This window comes from Lissotriton vulgaris, chromosome 3_2 (assembly GCF_964263255.1).
Source record: "Lissotriton vulgaris chromosome 3_2, aLisVul1.2, whole genome shotgun sequence".
In the NCBI taxonomy this organism is placed as follows: Eukaryota; Metazoa; Chordata; class Amphibia; order Caudata; family Salamandridae; genus Lissotriton; species Lissotriton vulgaris.
Genome location: NC_141690.1, coordinates 14,013,981 through 14,041,030, shown reverse-complemented (window position 1 = coordinate 14,041,030; position 27,050 = coordinate 14,013,981). Strand labels below are relative to the sequence as shown.

The 27,050-nt window shown below is 47.6% G+C and overlaps 1 protein-coding gene across 1 annotated transcript in view; it reads left to right on the top strand.

Annotated features, from left to right (window-relative positions):
• The window catches only part of FAM114A1 (family with sequence similarity 114 member A1), a 226,055-nt gene that overhangs the window by 78,301 nt on the left and 120,704 nt on the right, over window positions 1–27,050 (top strand). The window contains exon 7 of the mRNA XM_086963982.1: window positions 5,206–5,358. Within this exon, the coding sequence (XP_086820108.1) occupies window positions 5,206–5,358 (153 nt within the window). The remainder of the gene's footprint in view (window positions 1–5,205; window positions 5,359–27,050) is intronic.

Here is a 27,050-nt window from a genome sequence, read left to right as displayed (position 1 = left end):
ATTCAGCAACTTGAGGATGCCATGTGCCTCTGGGGCCTAAGGTGGACCAGAGCTCCTGGGATTAATGTCCGTGAGTGGGAACCTCTGGGCAATTGACCGTGGCCAGGCACCACAAGTAAATGACACTGAGCAGGAACCTTAGCACGCCCAGGTGAGCCAGAGCCATTCGGACAAACAGGAGCCTTGAAGATCTTGGAGTGAGTAGAGTTTCTGGCAACTTGGAGTACTCATAAAGCTAAGGACTGTGAGGGTGAGCTTGAGGCTAAGGGGCCTAAACTCGGCTTTGCCTCTGAAGCATATGTTCACCCCCAATGCCCACTGCGAGGATTGAGGGTGATCAGGAGCTTCAGCCCTCTGGTGGTGACAATACATCTCATGCCCTTAGGGTGAGCAAAACATCAAGGAAGCTATACAGATCTATAAGTTATGCGGAATTTCATGGTATTCATTATCCTCAGGGACATTAGCATGCCCTGGAGCTTCCAAGTAAGACTGAGCTGGAGCTACGGGCTCTGATGGTGAACATGCAAATCAGGTGACCAGATTCGCTGGAATCTAAAGACACCTGAGAGTGAACTGGAACCTTAAGCATCTGAGCCCGAGCAGGCGTCTCAAAGGACCGGAGAGTGGAAATGAGCTCGAGGATACCTTTAATAAGTGGGTAGTTTAGAGACCAATAGATGATGAGCAGGAGTCTGAAGGCCTAAGGATGAGCAGTACCTATGGATTCTTCGGTGTGAACAGAAGCCTAAAGACATGACGCATGAGATTCTGGGGTCATGTTGGTCAGGGCCAAGCAAGGATTCATAAGAATGACCAGGAGTTTAAGGACAGAGAGGCTTCAGAGATTGGAGAGTGAGTAAGCGCTTAGAGGATCTAACAGTGAGCCACTGATTCAGGGACAGATTCATTGGAAAACGTGTGAGTGAGCTGCAGAGAAATTATAGTGTTTCCAGCAAGTGGATAATGCTAATGGTCCTAGAATATTTGAAAAGTTTAATGTATCACAAATGTCTCCCAAGATTGTCTCCCTGATACTATCCAAGCAATATTTCATGAAAGGTTGCGATCTGCAAAGGTGGGCCGCTAGCTTTTGGTGCCCGGGCCAATTTTTGGTCCTGATTCAACCCAGAATAAGCTAATTTCATGCCTAGGGACAAGCGTGATGCAGCAGGGTTGGTAGCTGCTGCATGCACAAATGAACAGCACAGATATCCTGAACACTGTCACTCCCTCTCACATGCTCCATTTGCAACCATTTTGCACCATAACACAGTGATCTTTTTCAAAAGCATCTTATCTGATGTATTTCAGTGCCTTAAAGATGGGTGTTTTAAGGTTCATTGTGCACGCCCATTGTACCCTTAACTCCTGTGGAAGTCTTTTTTTATTACTTGAGTGGCTAAGCAGAGCTCAGTAGTACACATTATAGTGCTTTCTATTCTGAACATATTTGTTTGGTACAGGGCACTGCAGTATTCTTTTCCTGAATAAAGCTTCTTTTTTATTATTTTGTACACATTAATTACTGTTTACAATATGTAAACCAAATACACGCTACAAAACAACCGGAACTACTAGCAGTTCAAGCATGTTGTTACTTCCATTAAGGGGGAGATATGAATGCTGGAAATATTGCCAGAGGCTAGAATGGCAAAAAAGCAATATCATTAAAAAAAAAACTTGGATGGCTTTAAAACAGAAGGGAGAAAGACCCAGGCCCTTTTGAGAATGGGTTTTGAACCCATTCAGTTTTGTGGCCCACCCATCCTTGTTCATGGCCCTCCCTGAGCTAGAATCCTAGAGCCGGACCTGGTGTACCCCCGACTTGTGCCCTGCTAGTGATGGTTTGAATTGAGTGGGGCAACCATCTATAACCTGATGGCCCTGTGTTGAACGAATGTGCTGCGATGGCAGCACCAGCTATTGCTCTACTATCAAACCCTCTGCAATCCCCATGCCTCTGAAAAGGGGCACCGCGTGCGAGAGCCCCACCGACTCACAGCAGGAGTCAGGCCTGCCAAACTCCAAATTAACCCCTATGTAACTAATTGTAATTCACATTGCTGGAATTTTAATGTGTATGCTAATCTGTGGCATACAGGGTATATCAACTATCATCTGTAACATCATTACCTGCATTTATATTCTATGGCAACTTCTGTGCCGATGTCTATTGTACTTGGTTTACACAGTTTGTAAAAGTAAATCGTTCTAACGTCTTTAATCACAAAATGTGGACTGTGCAAAACCACAAATATAATCATCTGTAAACAACTTCATACTCCCATTAGCCTTGAACATGACCGCCACCTTAAAGCTCTTCATCCCCCCCACCCGCCCCCCTTTGAACACTGGCATGCCCTCCCTTCACCACCTTCATCCTACTTTTTGCTCTCTTTTAAAAGACCACCTTTTCCACCGCCTACGAGGAATGTCCTCATGATACTGTATATCACCCTATAAAGGAAATAAATACACCGCCCTCAGCTGTTCGTAGAGTGTGTGGGGTCTCTGCTGACGTGCACCAATAGCATCGTATCATGTGTCATCGGAGGCCGCTGTCCATGTTCATCGGTGCCCGGCGGGAAGAAGCGCTGTCCTCTCCTCCCCTCAGCGGTGGAAGGACCCACAGTCCTGGCTCAGCACTCTCCAGAGGTGGAGGCGTCGTAGCAGGTTACATTCCGTGGGTATTGTCTGAAGTGACAGCAGAACTTCGAGCTGTCTCCTTGGGGTAGCAGTGCGCCACTGCGTGCCCTGGTGGTCGGTGGGTTTTGTGACTGATGAATATGAACTTGCTGTCGGCTCAGGTTTGTCGCGTGCCAGCGTCACGTTCGAGGCCTCGCGCCAGTAAACCTGATTCAGCGCGGGAAATGTTGCTGACTCACAGTCCAGTGGGGGTTCAATGTGAAGCCCGTCCGCCTTTGGTGATGGGCTGCCTTTACTGATCATGGCATGTGTAAGAAATATACTACGGTCGGGACTTTAGTGGAGTCATTCTTTTTATGCCCATTTAATTCATAAACCGCGCTGACATAGAACTTCTTGGTCGGTGCTCAGGGGTAACACAACACGAGAAAGACCTAAGTAGCGAGAGTGAGGAGGTAAACACAGCACACGGAGAAGAGATTTACTACTTCTTTAGTCCCTTCTTGACTCCCGTCAGGGCCAGTGACCCGAAGACGAGTGGACATCCGTGCACTATGTGTACTGTATTTTGAAAGATCAAATCCGTGATAGCGCAAAAAAAGCACTACTTCCTGGCAGTAGTGTTTGCTCAATCAGGTGAATTGTGAATGCTACACACAAGACTGGACCGACAAAACGGATAATTGGCCCGCGGGGCCAGCTGTGTGGCATTTTTTGCTCCTACTTGTACGGTCCGCGTGCCACCACGCACCGCACTCTTAAAACGCCAAAGGCCGCCGCAGCCCGAGGGCACTGCCCGGCCGGCTCATGCCTCGCTCATAGGATGATGATGGGACTTCCAGGTGAGCACGCAGGGCGCGCGCCTCCAGCCTGCGGCCTACTCCCTTCCACACAGGCTCTCGGCAGAAGTGAAGCTCGTAGAGCTGCTGCTCCAGGGGTGTGGTTCAGTTAAAACACCATGTATATTTGTAAATCGAACGGTCCTTGGGTCCCTTGGCGCTAAAGTAACAGATGTCTATTGTTACCCACGGCACGTCAGTGATACTGATTTTATTGACCTTGGAAAGATGAAAAGCCGATTGAACCTACCAGAATTCGAACTTGTACCATTGTATGCTCTGGTCCACTGTGCCACCAGACTCCCCTTAAGGAACGAAGGAGTTAGAGATTCGCCGAGAGAGCGGTTTTTAATTTTTAAGTCCCAATCCCTCAAAGTACACAACAATCCGGCCGCCTCCTGAAGGATGGCTCTAACCCGCCAACAGTGGTGGTGTGGGGGTTCTGGGCAATTAGCTGTTTCTGGGCAATTAGCGGTTTCCTTTACACATATCTGTTTTCAGATGTGTTAGTTCATTTTTGATTAATTGGCGTGAATGTGGACTGCAACTCCCAGAATGCAATAGGTGGAATACAGTCATGTGATAAACTGAGCTAGGGTTGGTCGAGGAAAACAGACGTGCACAGGCCATATGTCAGGGCATTAGCTACTTCGAAGGTTAACAGTCCCAGGTTAGAGCTCTAGACTGTTGGGTAGTCTGTGGGGGCTGGGAAGGAGAGCTCGAAGGCACGATCAGGTTTGAGTGCTAAACCTCAGCCTCTGGCGAGGGAAAGGAGTTTGACAAGGATGGCAAAGATTTTACAAGATTACGGAGCTGTATAGACTGAGTATACTAGATGATAAAGTCCTATGAGAAAAATGGTGGTAGGGATACTGAAGAGAGGAAAAGGCTGGAAGGAATAAGAAGTTAACATGGAGGAAGAGAAATAAAGGAAAAGAGGAGAACAAGGGAAAAGAAGGGAGAGAATAACTGGAGTAAAAACAGAGGTACATGGGCTGCATGTAAGGAGAGAGAAGGTAAGATGTAAGTTGCTAAACAAGCAGATGAGATGAGAGGAAGAAATGATGGACGCAGGCGTGACAGGAGGAAAAAGACACTGAGAAGGTAAGGAGAGAATGGCTGCGTGAGGAAAAGGAGAGGAAAGTGTAGAGACATCAGGAAAAATAGCTAAATAGAGGAAAAGAAGAGGGGAGAAAGAGGCTGTGCAGCCGGAAATTAAGGGAGACAAGTTGACTGGATGAGATAGAGAGAAGTCCTCATAATTTGAAAAGGAAGGGATGAAGAGCACAGAGGAGAAGGCGGGCACAAGCGAGTAGGTATAGGGGAGTTCAATAAATCAGAAAAAATTGCTGAAAAAGGTGGACGAGTCCCTGGGAAAATAATTCTACAGTTATGTCATATTTTGTCACATAATAGTCCAAAGTATTAACCAAGCAAAGGTTTGCCAAAAGTCACAACTCACAAATGTGGGCCACTTTTAGGGGGACCCATTGTCCCTGGCCTATTGTTTGTTCCTTGTGACCCTGAACACACCAGAAACAAGCAGATATTTAAATTCAGCTAAGTGCGTCCATAAGAAATGTTTGCGACCCCGCTTTGAGCTGCCTTGCAGCCAGGGCCTGTCTTGGTCGGAAATTGTTTTCAATAATTAAATAATGAAGCCCGAGTGGCTACTGGCAGGGAGGAAGGCTGACGGGCACGTGTTCCTCTGTTGCAGATGCTGAGAGAAGCCAAAGAGAAGGAGAAGCAGCGGCTGGCCCAGCACGTGGCGGATGAGAGGACGGCGCACTACGGGCTGCTCTTTGACGAGTTCCAAGGCCTCTCCCATCTGGAAGCCCTGGAAATTCTCTCTAGTGAAAGTGAAACTAAGGTATGGCACAGTGCGTTTACTGGAAGCAAATGTTAGTGAGACTGCACTCACAGGGAGCACACATATTCCATGGTGCAGCTTTTAGAGGGACAAAAGTGAAATCCAGTCTGGCAGTTTCATATGGGACTGGCAACACCGCATTCTCCACCAAGCATAGTTAGTAGTCCACACCACTTCCACAGACCTGTATCCAGACATAATCACTCCTCACACAACAACCACCAACCAAGTAATAAGAGGATATCATTCGGTAGTGTCTTTGAACGATCCCATAGCGAGATTACCGCTTAAATCACACTACGAGAGGAGAATACAACTATTGTATTAGTTGGCCGTCAGACTTTTGATTAAAAGGTTTTCTAAAGTACAACTGGTCGGTCAGTTTGTATTTCCGTTAAAAAAGCATTGGCAAATCCAATAGATCTCGCCTTTGGAATGTATTGGTTTTGCCAATCGTTTTACAAACCATCATACTCTCACTTGAATACACAAAACACATGCACATCAAACACAACATACCATGCACGCATCATTCCACACGGGTATCGGTGCTCATTTACACGGTCAGATGATCAAAATTCCACCCAAACACCATTCCACACATGCACCAGTACACATTCACCCTATAAGACATACCTTTCCATATACACACGTATCACACTGACAGATATTTTACCAATTGGTACCACCACACATTAGATGCACATAGCTGTGCTCACAGCTTGGCATCATCTGGATTCACACATCATTTCATACACACCACCATGCAAAAAAACACACCATTCTACAAATGTTTGTTTACACCAATGTATACCACACAAGCGCACACCAAAGACATAATGTCGCACACACCAACTCCATCAACACACATGCAATGTGACCCTAAAAATCATCTTACACAGAGGTTTCCAGTGCTTCTGTCTATGCTGCAATAGTCCTGTGTTTATAAGCAACGTCTGTGCTGTACTAAAGATGCTTCTTTCAGAGTGAAAGGGCACGCTTTGAAAGCTTGGGGGAGAGTATGAGCATCAATGCAATCTAGGTGGCTGGGTTACAACTTGCCTGCGTGACTGAGATGCAGCATGTAGTAATGCTGCCTGCAAAGACGAGCTGCCCTGCGTGTGCCACTACCACAGCTCATTTAAAATGTTAAATTACTCCTTTCTCCATCGAGACGCTAAAAAAAAAGATACAGCACAGCCAGTGCTGGCCATGTCACAGCCAGCGCTGGCCATGTCACAGCGCTTTTATTTTGTTACTGGAGGGGACCGGGAGCAGGAAGCAGCACAGAAAAATTGTGTGTGTGTGTTAGGGGAGAGCAATGGGGATAGAGAATGTGGGGAGTAAAAGTGGTATGACGCAGCCAGTGCTGCCTGTGTCATATTGGGTTTTTAGGTAGAGCCTAGCTCAACGGGCATGCTCTGCTCTGCCAGGCATTCTATATCTGGTATGTGTGGTGGAAGAAACGCCCCTCTTTTCTATTGGCTTCTGTTAGTGCCCTTATTAAACCTCTGCTTTTGTTTGGTGGATAGGGTAAATTAGTCCCGCCTTTTGGCATTTTGGACCCACCCAGGTGACTACCCCTGTTACTGTGGCATTATTCTGTTTTTAATATGTTTTGGTTCCTGCGCGCTCTATTTTTTCCTTCTCGTCCAGTCATCAGCACAGCTTCACGAACGCTGCACTTTATGTTTTGCACTTATCGAGATGAGGGCAGCCTTCACTTTCTCTTCTGTCGCTGCCTGTTTGTATGTGGCTTCCCTCTCCCTCTTTGTGCTCAGAGTCCTCCCCCACCCTCCAAGCACACACACCTCTGTGGGTTTCTCAAGGCAGAAAGTCCTTGCACTGCAAATTCCCCACGCGCCCCCATCGTGCTCCTACTTCTTTAATTTAATGTAATCTGTTCCCTACTTTTTTATGTTAGAAATGCATCCTAGGACAGTAAAAATAGCCAAGTCCTATAGATAAGGCTCAGCCGTTCGGGGACTGGCGGGGAGGGTAGAGAAGGGAAAGGACTCTGTCTTTCCCTTCTTGCCCAGAGAAGACAAGGACTGTCGGTGTTCACTTCTCCTGCTCTGCCACTGCCTCGTCTCTCTCGTTCTTCCTCCTAGTCCCTCTCTTTCTGTCTCTGTCTCGCGCCTCCTCACAAGCTGAAAACAATACATTTAAGATACTTCTCTTACACCCTCTTCCTCTCCATTCCTTTATTTGTTCCCCTGTGAAATGAATAAAAAAAAACACTTTTGCTGGAAATGTCTTTTTTTTACATTTTTCTATTCCAAAGTGCAGCCTCGGGGACGGAGAGGAAAAAAAGTGCCAAATACGAAAAATAAATGAATTAATTAATGCAAGATAGAGTGATCGCAAAGTGGCCAGATTGTCTTTTTTCAGAACCATGCACATTAGCACCACTTTACAGAGTTTTCCAGTGAAGCACTACGTTCATTTTCTCTTTTTTAATAAGTCTTTTAGTTATACATAATGTCATCTTATTTATAAATAAGGTAACAAAAATGCTTATAACACATTTTTATTATAGCTCTGCAACAAGCTTCACACAAGCCACACTACTCTACAACATAGCTTAAACACATTAGCATAGCCAATAGCTCTGGCTAAACACTTATAAGTTCGCAAAGGCGAGGCCTATTGGCTAAGCCAATGCTTGTTTTGTTTATTGGGGAGTGGAAGGCAACACTGAGGGGGAGAGCGAGAGCAACACCATGGACAGTGCCGGTGGTGGGAAGGAGAGTCACAGCACAGATAGCGAGTGGGCTTTAAGGGCGCGGGAGAGAGAGCAACAACAGACAGTGTGAGGGGGTAAGCAACAACAATGACAGGGGGTAGGGGTATGCAACAAACATGGGCTGCAGGAGGAGGCAAGTAACAAACATAGCAAGTGGGGGACAATCAAGAACAAGCATTTTCAATGCAATAAGTCTTGCATTTCCTAGAGTTAGATATATGGGCTTTGTAAATGGCATTGTCTTTTACCCATGTGTTTTTGTTTGTAGTGTTGTGGCTGGATGTGGTTTAATAAGTACAAAGTAAGGGGAGAAAGGTGAAAAGAAAGAAAATACAGGAAGGAAGAGGGAAGGAAAGAGTAACGAAAGAAAGAAAAGTCATTAAAAAATACAGAAAGTGTGGAGTGTGAGGATCGGCAAACTGTTCTGTGATTTGAGCATCTTAAATACCTGTTATTTGTTTTCCTGTTTATTTTAAACAAATGATCTGTTCTGGCGGAAAAGTAGTGACCACTGTTTTTCTCAGCACACTCCTGAACGTCTATTCCCTCAAGTATTTATTATTTCAAAGTCACTAGAGTTCAACAGTAAACACCTGGGGGCTGCGTAGAAAAGGTCTAAGGTCCCGAAATGACAGAGAGCCAAAAAGAAACAAAATAGATATGCCTCAGCAGAGCTGCTTGTCGTACAACCGCTGAGTTGTATGTACTATTGCAGTTATTGGGCTGCTGACATTCCAAGAAAGGGGGAGGGGCAGGAAGCAGTAGAGAGCTCCAGGTCATTGGAGACCAGAAATTCCAGTGCTGGTCGGACAACAGCATAGGGGACTAGATGAGCCATACCTGGGCTTTCGTTTGAGCTACCCACAGCACTCTGGGAGTTTTAGTTTTGTTTAGCTTCAACAGGATTAGTTGAATCGAAAATTGATGGTTTGCACTAGAAAAGCTGAGGAATTGCATAAGCAGAACCAAGTTGCTTGAGTAAGGCGCCTAGGGGAAAGCATTACCTGGTGTCATACTCATATGTTTACAAGCCTAAGTCCGGAATTAGAAGGTCAGACGCGGCACTCTGCAATTTATTGCACGTCTAACCACATAGTTTTATAGAATATTTTAAATTCTTTTGCGTCGCCCTTACCTTTTCTTTCATCCCCCAACTCAGTTGTGCTGTCCCCGTTCCGCCATGGCTTGTGCTGCTGGCGTGGAGGGACTCTCACTGTAGAATCTTCCTCTCACTTTCACCGGAAGACACTTCCACTCCACGGTCAGCGCTATAGTTCCGGCCCCATCTCATCCCCCTCCTACTTCCTACTCTTCTTAAAGAAAGCAGTAGGCGCGGACGCGCAGCAGAGTGCCGGTGGCGTGCCAAAGGCAAGCCTGTCTGCGCCCGGTCATCGCCGAACGCCGGAAACTCTGTCCATCTCTCCTGCTGCTATCTACCTCCTACCTGCACACTCCTTTCCACACTCGTCTTTGTTCCCATGGCCATCATACACTCTTCGAGTCAAGAACTCCGTTCATTAATCAGGGACAGCCGCCCTGAGAGGTCCACAACCCTCCTCCCGTCAGTATGCACCACTGATGGCAAGGCAGGAAACCAACCCTAACACTCCGCCCCCTCTTTTTAAATCCCGTTCAATCGACCTTGCAGACGGTAATCTGATAGATTCACTGAATCAACTAATCAGGTTATATTGTAATGCCCGCTCGATCCCTAAATATGCTCTCGCAATATGGAGTCTATTAGATTTTGATAAACCAGACTTTTTCTTTGTCACCGAACGTGGCTTCACGAGTCCACCCTTCCTGAGATTGTGACTGCATTCCCTCTGGATTATCATTTGATCAGACTCAATAGGAACAACAGGAGAGGGGCGGCCTAGCAATTGCTTTTATAGCCCACTCCAAATTTAGCATTCTGGAAACTTTTCTTCCAAGAAAGGGGAGAACTCTGTATCTTTCGAATGGAGCTCTCAACGAAGGGGCCCTGGAGAGGGGCTTTACCCTATCGTTCCCCTGGCACTAAAATCAATTTCACTAATCATCTTATAAAGAACATTGCGATTAAAATCATCATGCTGAACTTTTATCCGACAACCACACCAGCACTCTTATCTCTAGCTTAAACCTCTGGGCCTCCATCCGCTGGTTGTCGGCCCTACCCATTCAGCAGGTCACACCCTTGACCTTCTGTTCACCATCTCCCCCCACATTAAAGTGGAGTCTCCCATCCCAGTTCCTTGGTCAGACCATCACCTATTAAAATTCTCTCTACAGAAAGCTTCCATTCACAGAATGGAAATGAAGGAGGCCATGGAATAAAGTTAGCTTAGCTACCTTTTCTCACCATTTCACCACTCTCCCCCCGCCCCCCAGCTCAATGTAGAAAACTTAAATTCTGCAGATGAAACCTTTGAGATGGCAATTACTCGGGCCCTTGAGATCATTGCTTCCGTAACTAAAGTCAAACGTAATCATAAAACGTCACCTTGGTTTACGGCTGACTTAAAATCTGATAAGCTAGCGACCAGGAAATCAGAACGTAAGTGGAGGCATTCAAAAAGCGAAGAGGACAGACAGGCCTATAAATTTAGTCACAGATGCTATCTTGATCATAGTGATACAGCCAAAAAAAAACTATGTAGGTGATAGAATAAATAAGGCCTCCAACTCTCAGAAAGAACTCGCTAAAATATTAAAAGAATTCACCAGCCCCATCTCATGCCAGTCTGAACAACCCATCTCGCAAGACTGGGTAGACACTCTGTCCACCTTCATTGAGGAGAAAATCAATAACTTTCACATTCCCTTTCCTAGCCAGGCATGTGAAAGTCTTTACCATCGGTCCGCCTGTGATCACACTTCCATTCTAACTTCCCTAAACGAATTCACTGAATTCACACAAGAGGAAGTTAGTGCTGCCCTTTGTAAGATCAAATCAGGCTCCCCTGCTGACCCAATCTCTCCCCATATTTTGTCAATAATTGGGCCAGCCCTCCTCACAGGCCTTACTAAGCTTTTTAATCTATCCTTATGCCACTCTACGGTCCCCACAAAATGGAAAGCGGCCATGGTCAAGCCTATTTTAAAGAAGTTTACCCTAGACCCCAAAGAACCAAACAACTATCGGCACATCTCCCTTCTCCCTTTCTTTGGGAAAGTCTTGTAGTCTCTAATTAACAAACGACTCACCACTTTTCTAGCAAGTAATAAGCTACTGGACTTTTCCCATTCTGGGTTTCGGGCTGCGCACAGCTCGGAAACTGCTCTGTTAGAGGTAGTCGACAAGATCAAACTCTCCCTCTACGCTGGTCAGTCAGCCATTCTGGTTCCACTTGATCTATCGGCTGTCTTTGACATAATCTCCCACAGTACGCTTGTGAATCATCTGTGGGATATGGGCATCAGGGGTAAGGCATTGAATTGGCTTAGGAGCTATCTAACTGATTGTTCTTCAAAAGTACATGCTGGCACTTTTGTCTCCCGCAGCCAAGTGGTAGGAAAGGGTTCTATCTTAAGCCCCACGCTCTTCAATCTGTACGTGGCACCCCTAGCTAGAGTGATCAGATCGTATGGCTTTAACACTGTGTCGTATGCTGCCGATACACAACTACTAATCACGGTAGGCCCAGATCCAACGGACACCAAACTCAGATTTATTAAGTGTATGTCCGGCGTACACATCTGGATGCAAACTAGTCATCTGCAACTTAACGCCAGCAAGACGGAAATCATACTCTTTGGCAAAGCTCAAACCCTATGGTCGAGGGGGGATTGGTGGCCTCCCAATCTTGGCCCCTGTCCATCTCCCAAGTCGGTGGTTCGTAATCTTGGGATAATGATTGACAACCACCTTTCCCTGACTGACCATGTTAATCATGTGACGGGCATTTGCTATGGACTAATGCGCAGTCTCCGTAAGATCTTCCAAAGGGTTCCATTGTCATCTCGGATACCGCTGGTTTAAGAATTAATCAGCAGTCGTCTAGATTCTGGAAAGGCCCTAATGGCCTCTATTAATGTAGAGCTCCTCACCAAACTACAGGTCCTTCAAAATACAGCTACCAGACTTGTATTAAATCTACCTTCTCGATCCCCCTCAACACCAAGTTTGAGAGCTCTTCCTTGGCTTCCCATCAGGAAATGTATAATCTTCAAGATCAACTGCCTGGTCCACAATACCATTTATGGGAATGGACCACACTATCTTGCAAAAAAAACTGATCTGGTATAACCCCACCAGAACCCGTAGATCCGCCAACAAACATCTTCTAATCCCTTTAAAGACTCGTATGGCCAGGAATGGCGGGAGATCTTTTTCATATCTTGCCCCCATCCAGTGGAATTCACTCCCTTTGCATCTACGTATGGAAACCAACCACAGAAAATTCTGTAAGAATCTTAAAGCCTGGCTGTTCTGATCTCTCCTCTCTCTGTTTGCCCCCTTCATTCTATTTCCTCTAGTTCTTGGTTTTAAACTAGCGCTTTGAGGCCTTCAGGTGATATGTGCGCTTAATAAAATCCGATCTTTAAAGAAATGGGGTAACCCAAAAGTACTGGACCTGGGTATCAACTTGATATTAACAAACAATGGTCCGAGACCTATAACTTGGTACAGAAGAAATGAATCAGAACTTATTTGATTTCAGAGCATAAATAATTTGGCACTGCTCAAACCAACCAATGGGAAACATAAGAATTGGCAACAACAAAGAGGTCCAAGAATATATGCAATATTTTAATCTATTGTCATATATAGCACTAATATTGCAATTTACAAATTTTTATAATATTTTCCGTATACATGTAGAATCATGAATTGTAAATGCCCCGTACATAACGTGCAGGAGAAAAGGAGTGTCAAAGGGAGTGCAAGTGAAAGGGTGAAAAGAAAGAAGAAATCACACAATATTTATAAAAACAACAATTTTTACTATTCCGAAGGGGTACCAGCCAATAAATGCTGGACCAAAATACCTGACCGCATTCAATTTGTCCAAGAGGACTTCTTATTCATTTTGTCAGACATAAGATGTAACAATTATCTGCACTATATCACAAAAAGAGGAGGGGGATATAGGTAGTGGTCCAGGTATCAGATAGAGTGTCGACGTTTCGACTCGTCTTGCGGCCTTGCGGTTAGTTGTGCCTGGGCCATGCGAGTCTTCATCAGGACATATTAAACGGGGCAGCACAGGGTTATCTTGGTGACCCTGTGGAAAATATAAATGGACCATAAGAATTTTGGAGTTGTTGCCTAAGGGGTGATGTGAGATCAGGGATAAAATGCTTACCCTGTTAGTGAAGCAGTAGTCGTTATCTGCTTAAGTTGGGTTGGTTCATGCGGTCCACTGGCTCCTATTCTATGTACAGTTGCCAGAACCTGGTTTCCAAAAAATATAATGAAGGACCCATGTAATAATTATATAAGTGGTCCTGTAGACACAGTCATATCTAGGCAAAAATTAAATGTTACCTGCACAATGAATCTGAATGGTAAATGTTCCCAGGTAAATTCCTTGTGACCACGAGGCTGTAACAATTCATAATATTACCTATTTAGTGAGGCTCAGTTAGGTGAGAATAAAGGTTTGTAACAGTTATTAAAAGGACTCACCAATTGGTCAGAGTCCAGAAATCAATCTGGCGGCTGCTGTGTACAACTCTGTTTTAGTTTGATTCCTCACACTGTGGGAAATAATAAATACGAAGCAATTGGTATAATGGCTTCCAAAGGAGTTATTATGTACAGCTATATAAATTACACACAAGGCATATTGATTACCTTGTACCATGATTGTTGATCCTGTGTATAATATTCCCAAATCGGTGTTGAAGAGTCAATGTGGTGGTAAAGTCGCCGTATTTAACTCCCATTCATTTATCTGTGAATGCAAAAACGGGAAGGAGGGTTGTCTAACCATTTAACATATGCCTGGCAGCAGTGCGCTAAGGGTAAAGGCTGAGCGCGCTTACCGGTGATGTAGTAAAGGTTTTCCAATGCCACGCGTCTACCAGAAGATTGGAGTGGCAGCAACTCACTCCCGGACTAGCGTCTCCCGAGGCGCCGAGGTCTCGGCCACTTTGATTACCGGATTTCCGACAACAGAGAGGAAGGACTACGGCGAGCCCAGGACGTTTTAGGGGATTCAGTGTATTGTAAACGTCCATGAAGGACGAGCATAATTAATCATTACTCGTTTATATTTTGGACGTCATATGGGCCGTATTACTCGCGATTTCGAGCCAACAAAATAATTTCTTAATTTAATGAATATATAGAGGGAAGGCACGCATAATTGATTTAACAATTGTGCTATTCAGACAAAACGCTTTTTAGGTCCTGGGAGCAGATCACAGAGTGGCTAAGTCAGAAAAGGTGTCGGCCATCTTGGGTTGGGAATATTATTCCAAAGGGGGGATCTCATGGATGTGTATGGTAAAAACATTTTTTACAATATATACATATTTACACATAGCATAATGATCAAAAACACAATTAATTAATCACATTTGCATATTCAAATTAGCATGAAAATCCACAGAAAAAATCGACCAAGAATTCTGTAAACCTATATTAGCAGTAGTAGTCTTTGGGCAGACATTGATGATTATTTGTCAAGAAATTAGACAATTAGAGGTTCTGGCAACTGTACATAGAATAGGAGCCAGTGGACCGCATGAACCAACCCAACCTAAGCAGATAACGACTACTGCTTCACTAACAGGGTAAGCATTTTATCCCTGATCTCACATCACCCCTTAGGCAACAACTCCAAAATTCTTATGGTCCATTTATATTTTCCACAGGGTCACCAAGATAACCCTGTGCTGCCCCGTTTAATATGTCCTGATGAAGACTCGCATGGCCCAGGCACAACTAACCGCAAGGCCGCAAGACGAGTCGAAACGTCGACACTCTATCTGATACCTGGACCACTACCTATATCCCCCTCCTCTTTTTGTGATATAGTGCAGATAATTGTTACATCTTATGTCTGACAAAATGAATAAGAAGTCCTCTTGGACAAATTGAATGCGGTCAGGTATTTTGGTCCAGCATTTATTGGCTGGTACCCCTTCGGAATAGTAAAAATTGTTGTTTTTATAAATATTGTGTGATTTCTTCTTTCTTTTCACCCTTTCACTTGCACTCCCTTTGACACTCCTTTTCTCCAGCACGTTATGTACGGGGCATTTACAATTCATGATTCTACATGTATACGGAAAATATTATAAAAATTTGTAAATTGCAATATTAGTGCTATATATGACAATAGATTAAAATATTGCATATATTCTTGGACCTCTTTGTTGTTGCCAATTCTTATGTTTCCCATTGGTTGGTTTGAGCAGTGCCAAATTATTTATGCTCTGAAATCAAATAAGTTCTGATTCATTTCTTCTGTACCAAGTTATAATAAAATCCGATAACATAACATAACATAGACAAGGAAAGCAAATGACAACTTGAAATCATTAGCTATAAGGACATTGTAGGGCATAAGTTTAGCAGTGTTTTGATAATTTACAAATACCTCTTCAAACAACATCCTGGGTTCCAGCAGCAGTATCTTTTTCAGTAAGAATTTGTAATTGTTTACCGCACATGACCCTCCCTCGCAATTGATGTGTCATATAAAAGCCTTTGTCTCTTCCGACACCCCCTTCTGGATTAAGTGTCTGCCAGTTCAAAGGTGCCCTTTAGAGAGGAATCCTAACATCCTGGTTTAAGGAAAATAAACGTGAGAAGAAAACAACGACACACAAGTAGCCTGGTGTACGTTCCTGCAGCAGATGTAACAAGTGCTAAAGTAAATAGTTATAATCTAATTTCACAGACTGATGCTCTCGCCACAGCTGGGAATCAGCCATCGCCCCCACCTCATTTCTAAACCCATGGCTGCACGTTCGATTAGAAAAACGTCTGAATACATTTGCAGCCAAAGTGTTGACTTTGGATCCATTTGACAGGGGAACAAATCGAGTAAACAGAGGGTAGGAGCCGTTTCTAGAAGTCCTGGTTTTCGGCAAGTGAGCCAAGGACCTAAGCGCCGCAAACTGCCACTGGAACAGAAGTGCTGTTCATGTAAAGCGCTCCAAATACTGTAATAAAATAACGATGTACACTGAAGTAGAGTAGAAGTCTTCTTTATTACATCTTATCACCATCACGGGTTCCAGTCAGCTGAAGGCAGCTGTGGAATGTTCATGCATTCTTGAGTGGGCAATACCAACCGGGGGCAAGGGAAGGGGGGAACGGAAGGAACCAAGTGAGATTACAACACATCTCCTTATGGGGGAAAGGAAGGAAAAGGATAAGGTACATTGCATAGATAACAATATTCAAATAATAAGGTAGGCAGGAAGGAGACAACAGCGCCACAACACAGTAACCAGTGCCGGAAGAACTAATTATGTGGTATAGTAATCTTTGCTCCACCGGGGTGCAACTGTGGGTCTAGACGACCTTCTGGGGGTCACTTGACTCATACCTTGAGGTAAAGCTTGCAACTGGGGAACATTGAATTCCTTGTGTAGAACAATTCTATCCATGCTCCAGGTTTGACCATTGGCCAACTGTACCACATTCTTACCCACTTTGGACACCCGCAGGGGATCCGAGAATCTGGATGCACCTCTTCGTCTAGACTTGGGAAGGTCAATGCGAACCAAATCCCCTTCTCTCACTTGACTAGTTTTTCCATGTTTATCAGCATTGTACCTAGCTTCATACTTTTCTTGGTGGCTTTTAAAACGTTCGCCAACCTCGTCTCTGTTTACCAGACAACTAGCCAGTCTTTTAATTGGGGGAGAAAGTCTGGTTTTAGGAACTCTTCCCTTCAATGAAGTGAAAGGAGACACCCCCGTGACTAAGTTAGGGGTAGTGCGGTGAGCCCAAATCGTTTCTTGAAGGGCCTGTGCAGCAGGTGTGTTTAAAACTTCTGCACGCTGTATGCACTCTTTTACCAAACGGTTCATGCGCTCCACCAACCCGTTGGCACGGGGACAATACAAAGCAGTTTTTTGGTGAATAATCCCCAAGTCAGAAAGAAACTCTTTCATTTCATCTGATGTAAATTGCACCCTGTTATCGGTAATTAGAATATCAGGGATGCCTTCATCGAAGAAGGTTTCATTGAGGAAGTTTGAGTGCTTTGGTGCCGATTTGATGGACACATTTGTAAATCACCCACTTAGAGTGGTAGTCCACCAAAACGAACATAAATCTTTCCCTCATGGTTTTCAAATTTAGTGGGCCAATTATGTCCAGGTTTTTCTGGTATAGACACCGGGGACAGGGGAGGTTTCCTGGTTTGATGGGTTTTATCAGCTTTGCAGCATTCCAAGCAGTCTCTCACAACGAGTTCTGCCATGGCATCCATCCCCGGCCACCAGTAGTCCATCCTGATCTTACTTTTAGTTAAGCTACGTCCCAAGTGTCCCACATGAGCCAGGTCAACAATTTTCTGTCTTAAGGAATCGGGTGGGACCACTTTTTCTCCTCTGCATATCACACCATCATGAATGTTAAGTTCCAACCTCACCTCCCAGAATACACTCAATTCCGGTACCAGCTTGTTCTTTTCACCCGGCCAGCCATTAACTATATAGCCTTTGAGTGCTTGCAAGTACCTGTCTTGGTTCAAACCTTGTTCCCACTCCTCTTTGCTCAAGCAAGTGAGTTTCAACACACGTTCTTCATCCTCTGTTACCTCTTGATTCTCATTAACACTGTTAGGTGAGCGGGACAGGAAATCTGCAACCACATTTTGTGAGCCTGGCATGTACTTTACATTGAAATTGTACCCCTCCAAACCTAAAATCCACCTTGAAATGCGTGGCGTGGTTTTCTCCGATCCTTTCGTGGTGAAGGCCTACATGAGGGGTTTGTGGTCGGAACGCGGCTCCTGTCATGAAGTGCGCCTGAGCCGGGGAGCTGTGGAGAGAGCACCGCGTCTGCACAGTTTGATTTCCTCACATAGCTTGAGTCGGGGAGTTGTGTAAACAGCACCGCACCTGCGTAGTCAGCTTTCCTCATAAGCGCCTGAGCAGGGGAGCCGTGAAAAGTACACCGCATCTGCGCAGTAAATCTTCCTCACAGCGCCAGAGCCGGGGAGTGTTGGAAGGAAAACTGCACCTGCGTACTTGATTTTCCCTCACAGTGGTATCCACCAGTAACTTTAAGCGGGAGCTTTGAGGGTGTATTAACCCCTTTTGGTGCCATTCTGCGTTGCCTGCATTCTTCGCTGACAGGCACAGCTGATCACATTTACACGATTTTGGGAGAAAGTACAGCGCTGGAGTCACCTGTTTCTTCAGGGAGGCGTCAGACGACAGTGGTAGCTGTGTTTCTACAGGTACTTTCCATCCCCGGCTTGCATCTTCGCTGACAGGCACAGCTGGACTATTTTCTTTCTCTGCATGTTCGAAGAGTTGCCTGTCTATCTTTCGCTGATGGGCACAGCTGTGTAGAGTTGGTGGAACTTTTCTGGTGTTTGAACAAGAACCTTCCATGAAAACGTACCGTCATCCTCTATCTTGTTACTATAATTGTACTTTTGAAATGTTTTAGAGCTTTATGGTTCAGGGCTGTGGTTCCAGGCAATATTTCATTGTTATAATATTGAAGTATAGTCATTGTTTTATTTCTCTTACAACATGGCGAGCACAAGCATGTCTCAACCACCACCATTTTTGAACGAGGTGGGGGAGCCACAGTTACCTTGGAAACAATGGTTGGGACTCCTAGAGTCTTATCTGATAGCCATTGGAGGCGAAAAATGTTCTGCCTTAAGAAAACTGCACACCTTACTTCATAATTTAGGTGTGGAAGGGCGTAAGACTTATGATAACATTTCTGCTGAAGCAGAGGAGGACAGTGATGATGATGAAAATGTTTATTTAGCAGCAGTTAATAGGCTAGAAAAACATTTTGGGAAAACTATTAACGTAGTTTTGGAGAGACACAAATGTTTCTCTAGAGTGCAAGGTAAAGGGGAAAAAGTGAAAAGTTATATTGCAGCACTCAAAGGCTTAGCAAACACTTGTGAGTTTGATAATTTACAAGATTATCTTATTAGAGATCAACTAGTTAGGTGCACCAATAACAACAAAATTCAAGAGAGGCTGTTGGTTGCAAATCCTGATCTTAAACAGGCTGTGGATATTGCTGTAGGAATTGAACACACGGCAGATTGCATGGCAGCCATGAAGGGAGAGGGGCAGAAGAACACGGAGGTTAATGCTATAAACAAACAAGAAACAAATAAGGAAATTAAAGGGAAAAGTCAAGGGCTGGTTCCCCCTGGGACAAAACAAGTGTTTCAGATGCGGGAGCCCTCACCACCTAGCCAATCATTCAAGTTGCCCGGGTAGATCAGTCACGTGTCACAAGTGTGCAAAAAGGGGACACCTAGCTGGACTGTGCAGAAATTTTCAACCTAAATCTGTCCACTCAATTGAACAGGAGACTGACCATGAGGTGAATGTAAATGTAAATGTATTGGCATTTATATAGCGCACTACTTACCCGTAGGGTCCCAAGGCGCTTCGACCGCTGCGAAACCCTTCCTGGCTTCCCTGAGAGATGGTCCCTTAATGGGTATCTCCAGGGTGAGACCAGGCATCCCCGGCGGTCTGGTGGGGCCGTTAGTGAAGATGAGGCAAGCTAATGCCCAGAGTTGCCGAGTGTGATCGCTGATCAGAGTGGGCACCGAGGCGAGAGAATTATCGAGTCCGCTGACCCTGGTCCAGAAACCTGCCGCGCCGGGAATCGAACCCTGGTCCCGGGCTGTCCTCTGCTCTCGGGTCTGCCGCCTCTAACCAGTGAGCCACACTACTTCACTAAGTGTGGTGAAAATTGTGTTCAAGGTTGATGATGTAGATGAAGCTGAGAAGTTTCCGTCTTGCACTATTACTTTAGACCAAAGGGAATTACCGTTTTTGCTGATTCATGTTCACCATATACATTAGTAGAAGAGGAGACATTTTCTAAAGTGTTTCCAACAAGACAGCATGACTTACAACCTGCAGACATACACCCAGGGGGGTACAATAAGGACCCCATACCCTTAGTGGGAATGACAACGATGAGGATTGGGTTCAAAGGTAGGTGCACAGTGGGTAAAATTTATTTCACAAAGAATGGTTCCTGTCTGATGGGATGGAGACACCAACGAGAGTTAGGCATCAAACTTGACCCCAACAGTCCTGACCAAGTACTCCTGGTGGATCAGTCTGTAGGGGGCGAGAAGGTGTGTGAGGAGTTTCCTCAGGTGTTTACGGATAAATTAGGATTACTCAAGGGCTACCAGCATTCCATTAAACTTAAAGGGAAGGCTAAGCCTGTGGCTCATAGGGTAAGGCCTAATCCCCATTTGATGCAGGCTCCGCTACAAGCAGAGCTAGGCAGACTATTAGCTCAAGGAGTTATTGAGCCCATAGAGAGCTCACAGTGGTTGGCCCCGATTGTCCTCACAATGAAGTCAACAGGAAAGGACATTAGGCTATGTGTGGACCTGAGAGACCTCAACAACGGCATATGGGTAGACAGGCATCCCTTGCCACGCATACACGAGGTCCTTACCTTGATCAATGGGGCTAGTTGTTTCAGTGTCCTTGATCTTTCATATGCCTACCACCAGGTAGAGTTACACCCCAATTCACGGCACTTAACCTCTTTCATCACCCCATTGGGAGCCTCCCGGTACATCTGCATGCCTTTTGGTTTAGCCTCGGCTGCCGCAGCATTCCAGAGGATCATGCAACATGTGCTGGGGGGCCTTCCTAAAACGTTGTGCTTCCATCCTCATCTATGGCAAGGACGTTGAGGAGCATGATTCCATTTTGAAGGGGGTGTTGACCAAACTAGAGGCTGCGGGGTTAACCCTAAAAAGAGAGAAATGTCGCATTGGGGTGGGGTCAGTGGAGTACCTGGGCCACACAATTTCAGAAGATGGCATTAAGCCAATACCTTCCGGCCAGGCTCCAACTACAAAGTGCAAATAACAAGCCAAGCCACCCCCTGCCTATTTATTAACACCTGGCTTTCTAGTTACCCAGGTTAAATTCGGACAAAAGGAAGCAGGTGAATAAAACTTCTGCCGCTGTCCTTCGCAGAGGCCAGCCCCCATCGGGGGCATCCGAGGCCGGCGCCATAACGGCAGCCGAGCCCCCCAACACCTACACCAGAACAGGTTTCAGCGCGAAAAGCACGCTAAAAGGAACGCCCGCCTCAAGCCCGGTAGCCACGGCGGCGCCTACCCCCCCGGCCAATGGGCCCATGCAACATTCGAATTGCCCAATGGGGGGGTAGCGCGCAAAACACGGCCACCTTCGCTGGGGGGGGATAAAAGCCTGCTGCCCCCGGGACGATTCCTATCCTAGGAGCGGGGAAAGCAGCACGAGGAGAAGAATCGTTGAAGGAGGAGCCAGGACCGAAGTATCCTACCGGGACCGTGCTGCTGGAGGAGGTGTCGCCGGCCGCGCCGCCAACTGGACCCAGGACCGAGCGTCGCACCAGAGGGGCTCGGAAAGCGGCATCATCTGGCCGGGAGAGGAGACAAACGGACCCAGGACAGAGCGTCGGGATCACCCGGGTGACTCGGAGGAGCGCGGAAATCGGCGCGGACCGGGAGCAGAGCCAAACGGAGACGAGCATCGAGCACCACCAGGTACCCCCTGATACGCCCCCTCCCCCCCCGCAAAGCCGAGCAGCAACGCCTGGGCCCGACTCGACACGACGAAGGAGCGGCACGAGCAGCAAAGAGAGCGCCGCCGCCCACCCTCCTCAGGCACCCAGCATCGAGAAACAGCAGCGGGCAGGGGGAGCAGTTTGGCCGAAGCGGGCCCAGGCACAGAAAACAAGCGTACGAACAAGGGAGGGGGCCACGCAGTTAAACAAGCTGCCCCCCGCCACCCCTGGCTGGTTAAGCCCCGCCCACCCCGAACAAAGCCAAGGGAGAGAGAGTAGAACAAGCATAAATGACCGTCAGAAGAGTACAAAAAAAAAAAAGGGAAACAGTAACACATGCCAGCTTAGGGCATATCAGGACGCGGCAGCACCCCGCAGGCGTGTGCTTTGGTTGCACAGTTGAAGCAGCAGCACCCAGCAGGCAGTTTGGTGCACCTTTGAGGCAGCAAACACCCCGCAGGCAGTCTTTGGTGCATCTTTGAGGCGGCAGCACCCCGCAGGCAGTCTTTGGTGCATCTTTGAGGCGGCAGCACCCCGCAAGCAGTCTTTGGTTCATCTTTGAGGCGGCAGCACCCCGCAGGTAGTGGGTAGTACACACTTGAGGAGACAGCACCCCGCAGTCACCGTGCCCAGGCGAGAGACCCCAGGCATGTCGCGGAGGGGCAACAAGAGGCAGCAGGAAGACCTGGGTGAACTGCTTAAAAGAATGCGAGCGGCATCGCAGGAGCATGGGAGCAATTGGATGGACCAGTTTGAGGCCAGTGATGACATCGACGAGGGGCCAAGCGGGCGGCACCAGAAGGATACCACACCACAGCCCGCCAAGAGGACAAGGAAGACGCCAGCCAAGTTCGCGGAGGCGGCACCACCAAGAAAGGCCCCCCAGAAGAAGGCCCGACTACCTGGAGCCAAAACGGCGGCGGCGGGACCCAGCACTGAGACCAGGACTGCCGCAACAGAGGGTGAGCACATTAGCGAAATTGTAAAGAATGCATAAAATCAATGACACCACTATTGTTGCAAAGTTTCAGCGCAGGCAGTGGGGGGGCAACCACACAAGGGGAGGTCACAGGACAGCCGTGGCACATCCTAGAGCCAGGGCAGGCACGGGCACAGGTGCTCAGGGGACAGGGCACAGCGGCTCCCGGGGGAGACGACAGGGCGCCACTAGCGGCTTGGGTGGACACAAACACACTGAGCAGCAACATAACAACTCCCACAGCAACCGACCCTTACACGAGGCCCTCTCCTGGCCCAGCGTCAATGACCACGAGAGCGACAGGGTTGGCCTGCCTCATACCACTAGCAATAAAAGAGAGAATATGGAGGAAAGAGTTTATAGACATATTTTCCCTGCTAGAAATACAGCTGGAGGGGCTGGACCTGACAACATGCGATAAGAAGGATGAGGACAGAAGGGAGAGGCGAAGGGAACGCAAGGAAAGGAATTTTGACAACTGGCTAGATGCGTTCAGGATCATGGCATGCATAATAGTTGAAAAATTCCCGCGTTGCGCAGCAGACCTATGGCTCTATGAGGCTAACATCCACCGGGCCCAGAGGCAATTCCCGGGCGACGCCTGGCTTGAGTATGACAAGGGCTTTAGGCTTAAGATGCAGACACACCCAGAGATGGAGTGGAATGAGGAAGCTGTATCAGGCTTTATCCATAAAATGATGGTGGCTAAAGAGGCTAGGTCATGGGCAGGGAAGAGCGAGCAGCCCTTTCGGGCAGCTTTCTACAGGGGGAAAGGGCGCCCCTTTCAGAGGTCCAGACAAGCCACCACGTGGAAGACAGGGCATGCCAGTGGAACGCCAGCAACATGCTGGAAGTTTGAGGCGAACGAATGTACTTATGGAGCGGCATGCAAATTCCAGCACTCATGCTCGTCATGCGGGGGGGAGCACCCAGCAGCGGCATGCAAGCGTAGAAGGGAGCGAAAAAGAGACAAGAACGAGCCAAAGAAGCAGTAGGGAGCCTGCAGGGGCGACTGGGGGGGACCAGGCCAGGTCGGCCTACAAGCTAGCATGGTCCCCGATCCACACTCACCGGCTTCGCAGGCTAGCTAATAGGTACCACAACAAAACAGATGCTAGAACACTAGTACAGGGCTTTGAGACAGGCTTCCCAATCCCGTTTTCGGGCACCCCTCCCCAGGGCAGCACCAGGAACCTAAAATCAGCATTGCTTCACCCGGGGGTAGTGGCTAAAAAATTGGACAAAGAAAAAGCCCTAGGTAGAATAGAAGGACCCCTCTCTCCCGAGGGGCGCAAGGGCTTGGTCATCTCCCCGTTGGAGTCGTACCCAAGAAAGAGTCAGGGCATTTCCGGCTAATACACCACCTATCCTACCCAGACGGCGAGTCAGTAAATGACGGGATTGACGCCGGTGTATGCTCAGTGAGCTATTCATCAATAGACGACGCCATCGACCTAGTTAGGGCAACCGGGCAAGGGGCGCTCATGGCAACGGCAGACAGAGTCAGCCTTTCGTCTGCTCCCCGTATGTATGTATGCATGTATTCCAGTTTTGTATAGCGCAAAACACTGTCACCCTAAGGGTATCCTGGCGCTTTGACTGACAAACTAGCGCGCGGTCATAAAGATCACACTACTCTAGGAAAGAGATGAGTTTTTAGATTTCTCTTAAAGAGAGGGAATTCGCTCATGCTCCTCAGGTGGAGCGGGAGAGAGTTCCAAAGACTGGCGGCAGCGAAGCTAAAGGAACGGCCGCCCATCCTTGACCTTTGAAACCTGGGAACCGTAGCCAGGTAAGCGGAAGAAGAGCGCAAGGTACGTGAAACAGTGTACCAAGAGAAAAGATTATGCAGCATGACAGGACCCTGCCCATGCTGCGCCCTAAAGACCAGGCATGAGGCCTTGAAAAGGATCCGCTGTTGGACCGGTAACCAATGAAGGTCACGCAGCGCCGCAGTGGATGAAGCAGAACGCGTACGAGACAAGGCCAACTTAGCTGCCATGTTTTGAATCCGTTGTAGCTTGCCGACCAAGTTCTTTGGTGCACCCAAAAGCAATGCGTTGCAATAGTCCAACCTACTCAGTATGATCCCCCGCACCGCCTCAGATCTGGCCGGGACTGGGAGCATAGGAAGGACTTTGCGCAGCATGCGAAGCAATACCATGCAAGTGGCAACGGTCTTATTGGCAAAGCTATCCAGTTGAAGATTGGGCCCAAACATGACTGCCAGGTTTCGCACAGAGCCCGCTGCTGTCCCTGATCTGGGGAAAAAGGAAGGCCAGAAATCCTCAGGCAGTGAACGTGGAACACGGTCAGTGGAACAGTACAGCACCTCTGTTTTAGACCTGTTAAACTGGAGTGAATTGGAACACAACCAGTCTGCTGTAGCTGACATACAGCGATGAAAGGTCTCTAACGCAACCGCCTCTCCACCCTCCAGCGAAAAGATCAATTGGGTGTCATCGGCATAGTTAAATACCGAGATACCAAAAGTGCCAATAAGATGGATTAGCGGTCGGAGGTACAAATTAAACGGTATTGGGCTGATGGCAGAGCCCTGGGGCACCCCGTGCCCAACCTTCCGCACGCCAGATCTAAAAGGCGGCAAGGCCACCCCAAGTCCACCCCAATAGCTTCTACCTGCTAGGCTTCCAATGGGAGGAGCAGGTGTATTTTGACAAAGCCATGCCAATGGGGTGCTCAGTAGCATGTGCTTACTTCGAAATGTTCAGCACCTTTGTAGAGTGGGCCCTCCATGACAGACACCCTGCGGGCAGGAAGCTGCACTACCTGGACGACTTCCTATTCACAGGGCCAGCAGGATCAACAGAATGCGAGAGCACACTGGCAGCATTCGAGGGCTTAGCAAGCGAGCTGGGCATCCCCCTGTCAGCGGAGAAGACGGCGGGCCCAGCTACAACCATGAAATTCTTAGGAATTGAGTTAGACACCCTCGCCGGGACAGCCAGACTCCCCCCAGAGAAGGTGGCAGACGTCAGGGCAGAAATCAAGGGCCTCTGCGGACGCGAAAAGGCCACCCTTAGGGAGCTACAAAGTCTCATAGGCAAACTGAATTTTGCAGCCAGGGTGATTCCGGCAGGCAGGGAATTCGCCAGGCGCTTAACACAGCTAACAAGTGGAGTGACCCACAAACACCACCATGTCAGGTTAGGGGGGGCGGTCAAGAAGGACCTGCTCATGTGGGACACCTTCCTGAAAGACTTCAATGGGGCTCTGATTTGGAGGGAAGGGTGGGTGACCAGCAAACATATTGCACTGTTCACGGACGCTTCAGGCAGCACAGGCTTCGGTGCGTTATTATGCGACAAGTGGTGCACAGAGCAATGGCTCACCAGATGGCACAGGGAGGGAGTAACCCGCAATATCACGTTCCTAGAGCTATTCCCCATCATAGTGGCACTCACCATATGGAAGCGCTCCCTGCGAAATATGAAGCTGACACTCTGGTCTGACAACAAGGGGGTGGTTCAAGCCATCAACAGGGGAACAGCCCGGTGCCCAGACACAGTTAGACTAATGCGCCGACTGGTTAAATTGCAGTTGGAGGGCAACATAGACGTGAGGGCCCACCATGTCCCGGGAATAGACAACGAAGCCGCGGACGCCTTATCCAGAGCACGAATGGGGAGATTCAGGGAGCTAGCCCCCAGCGCGGATCAGAACATGACCCCCTTTCCTGACCAACTCTGGGACCTGGCGGGGTCGACCTGTCAGAATTAATCAGCCAAGCCCTCGCCCCAGAGGCAGCCAAGAGGTACAAAAAATACGCCGCCACAGTGATGAAAATAGGCGGCATCCAGTCACTGACCAACGCGGGGGCAACGAATAGGGCAGCTGAGGTATTCATAAGGTGGGCTTTTGACGCCAACAAATCCAGGTCATGGGTCGGCGCCCACCTTTCCGCGATAGCGCACTACAGCAGACTAGCGATAGGAACGACCCAAGGGCATCCCACTACATTAAAATGGCCATGAAGGGCTGGCGACGCACGAGGGCACAAAGAAGGACCGCAGGCGCCCAATAGATTACAACAAGCTGGGCAGGCTGCTACGGGCATTCGAGGGCATCGCAAGAGACACCTTTGAGCTCTGCTTACTGAAGGCAGCATTTGCCAAAGCGTTTTTCGGGGCATTTCGAATCAGCGAGCTGGTGGCCCCCGCCAAGACGGGGGCAGCTGGCCACTGCCTACAGGCAGGCGATGCAGCACCAGGGACAGGGGAAATAGAGATCTTCCTCAGGCGATCAAAAACATA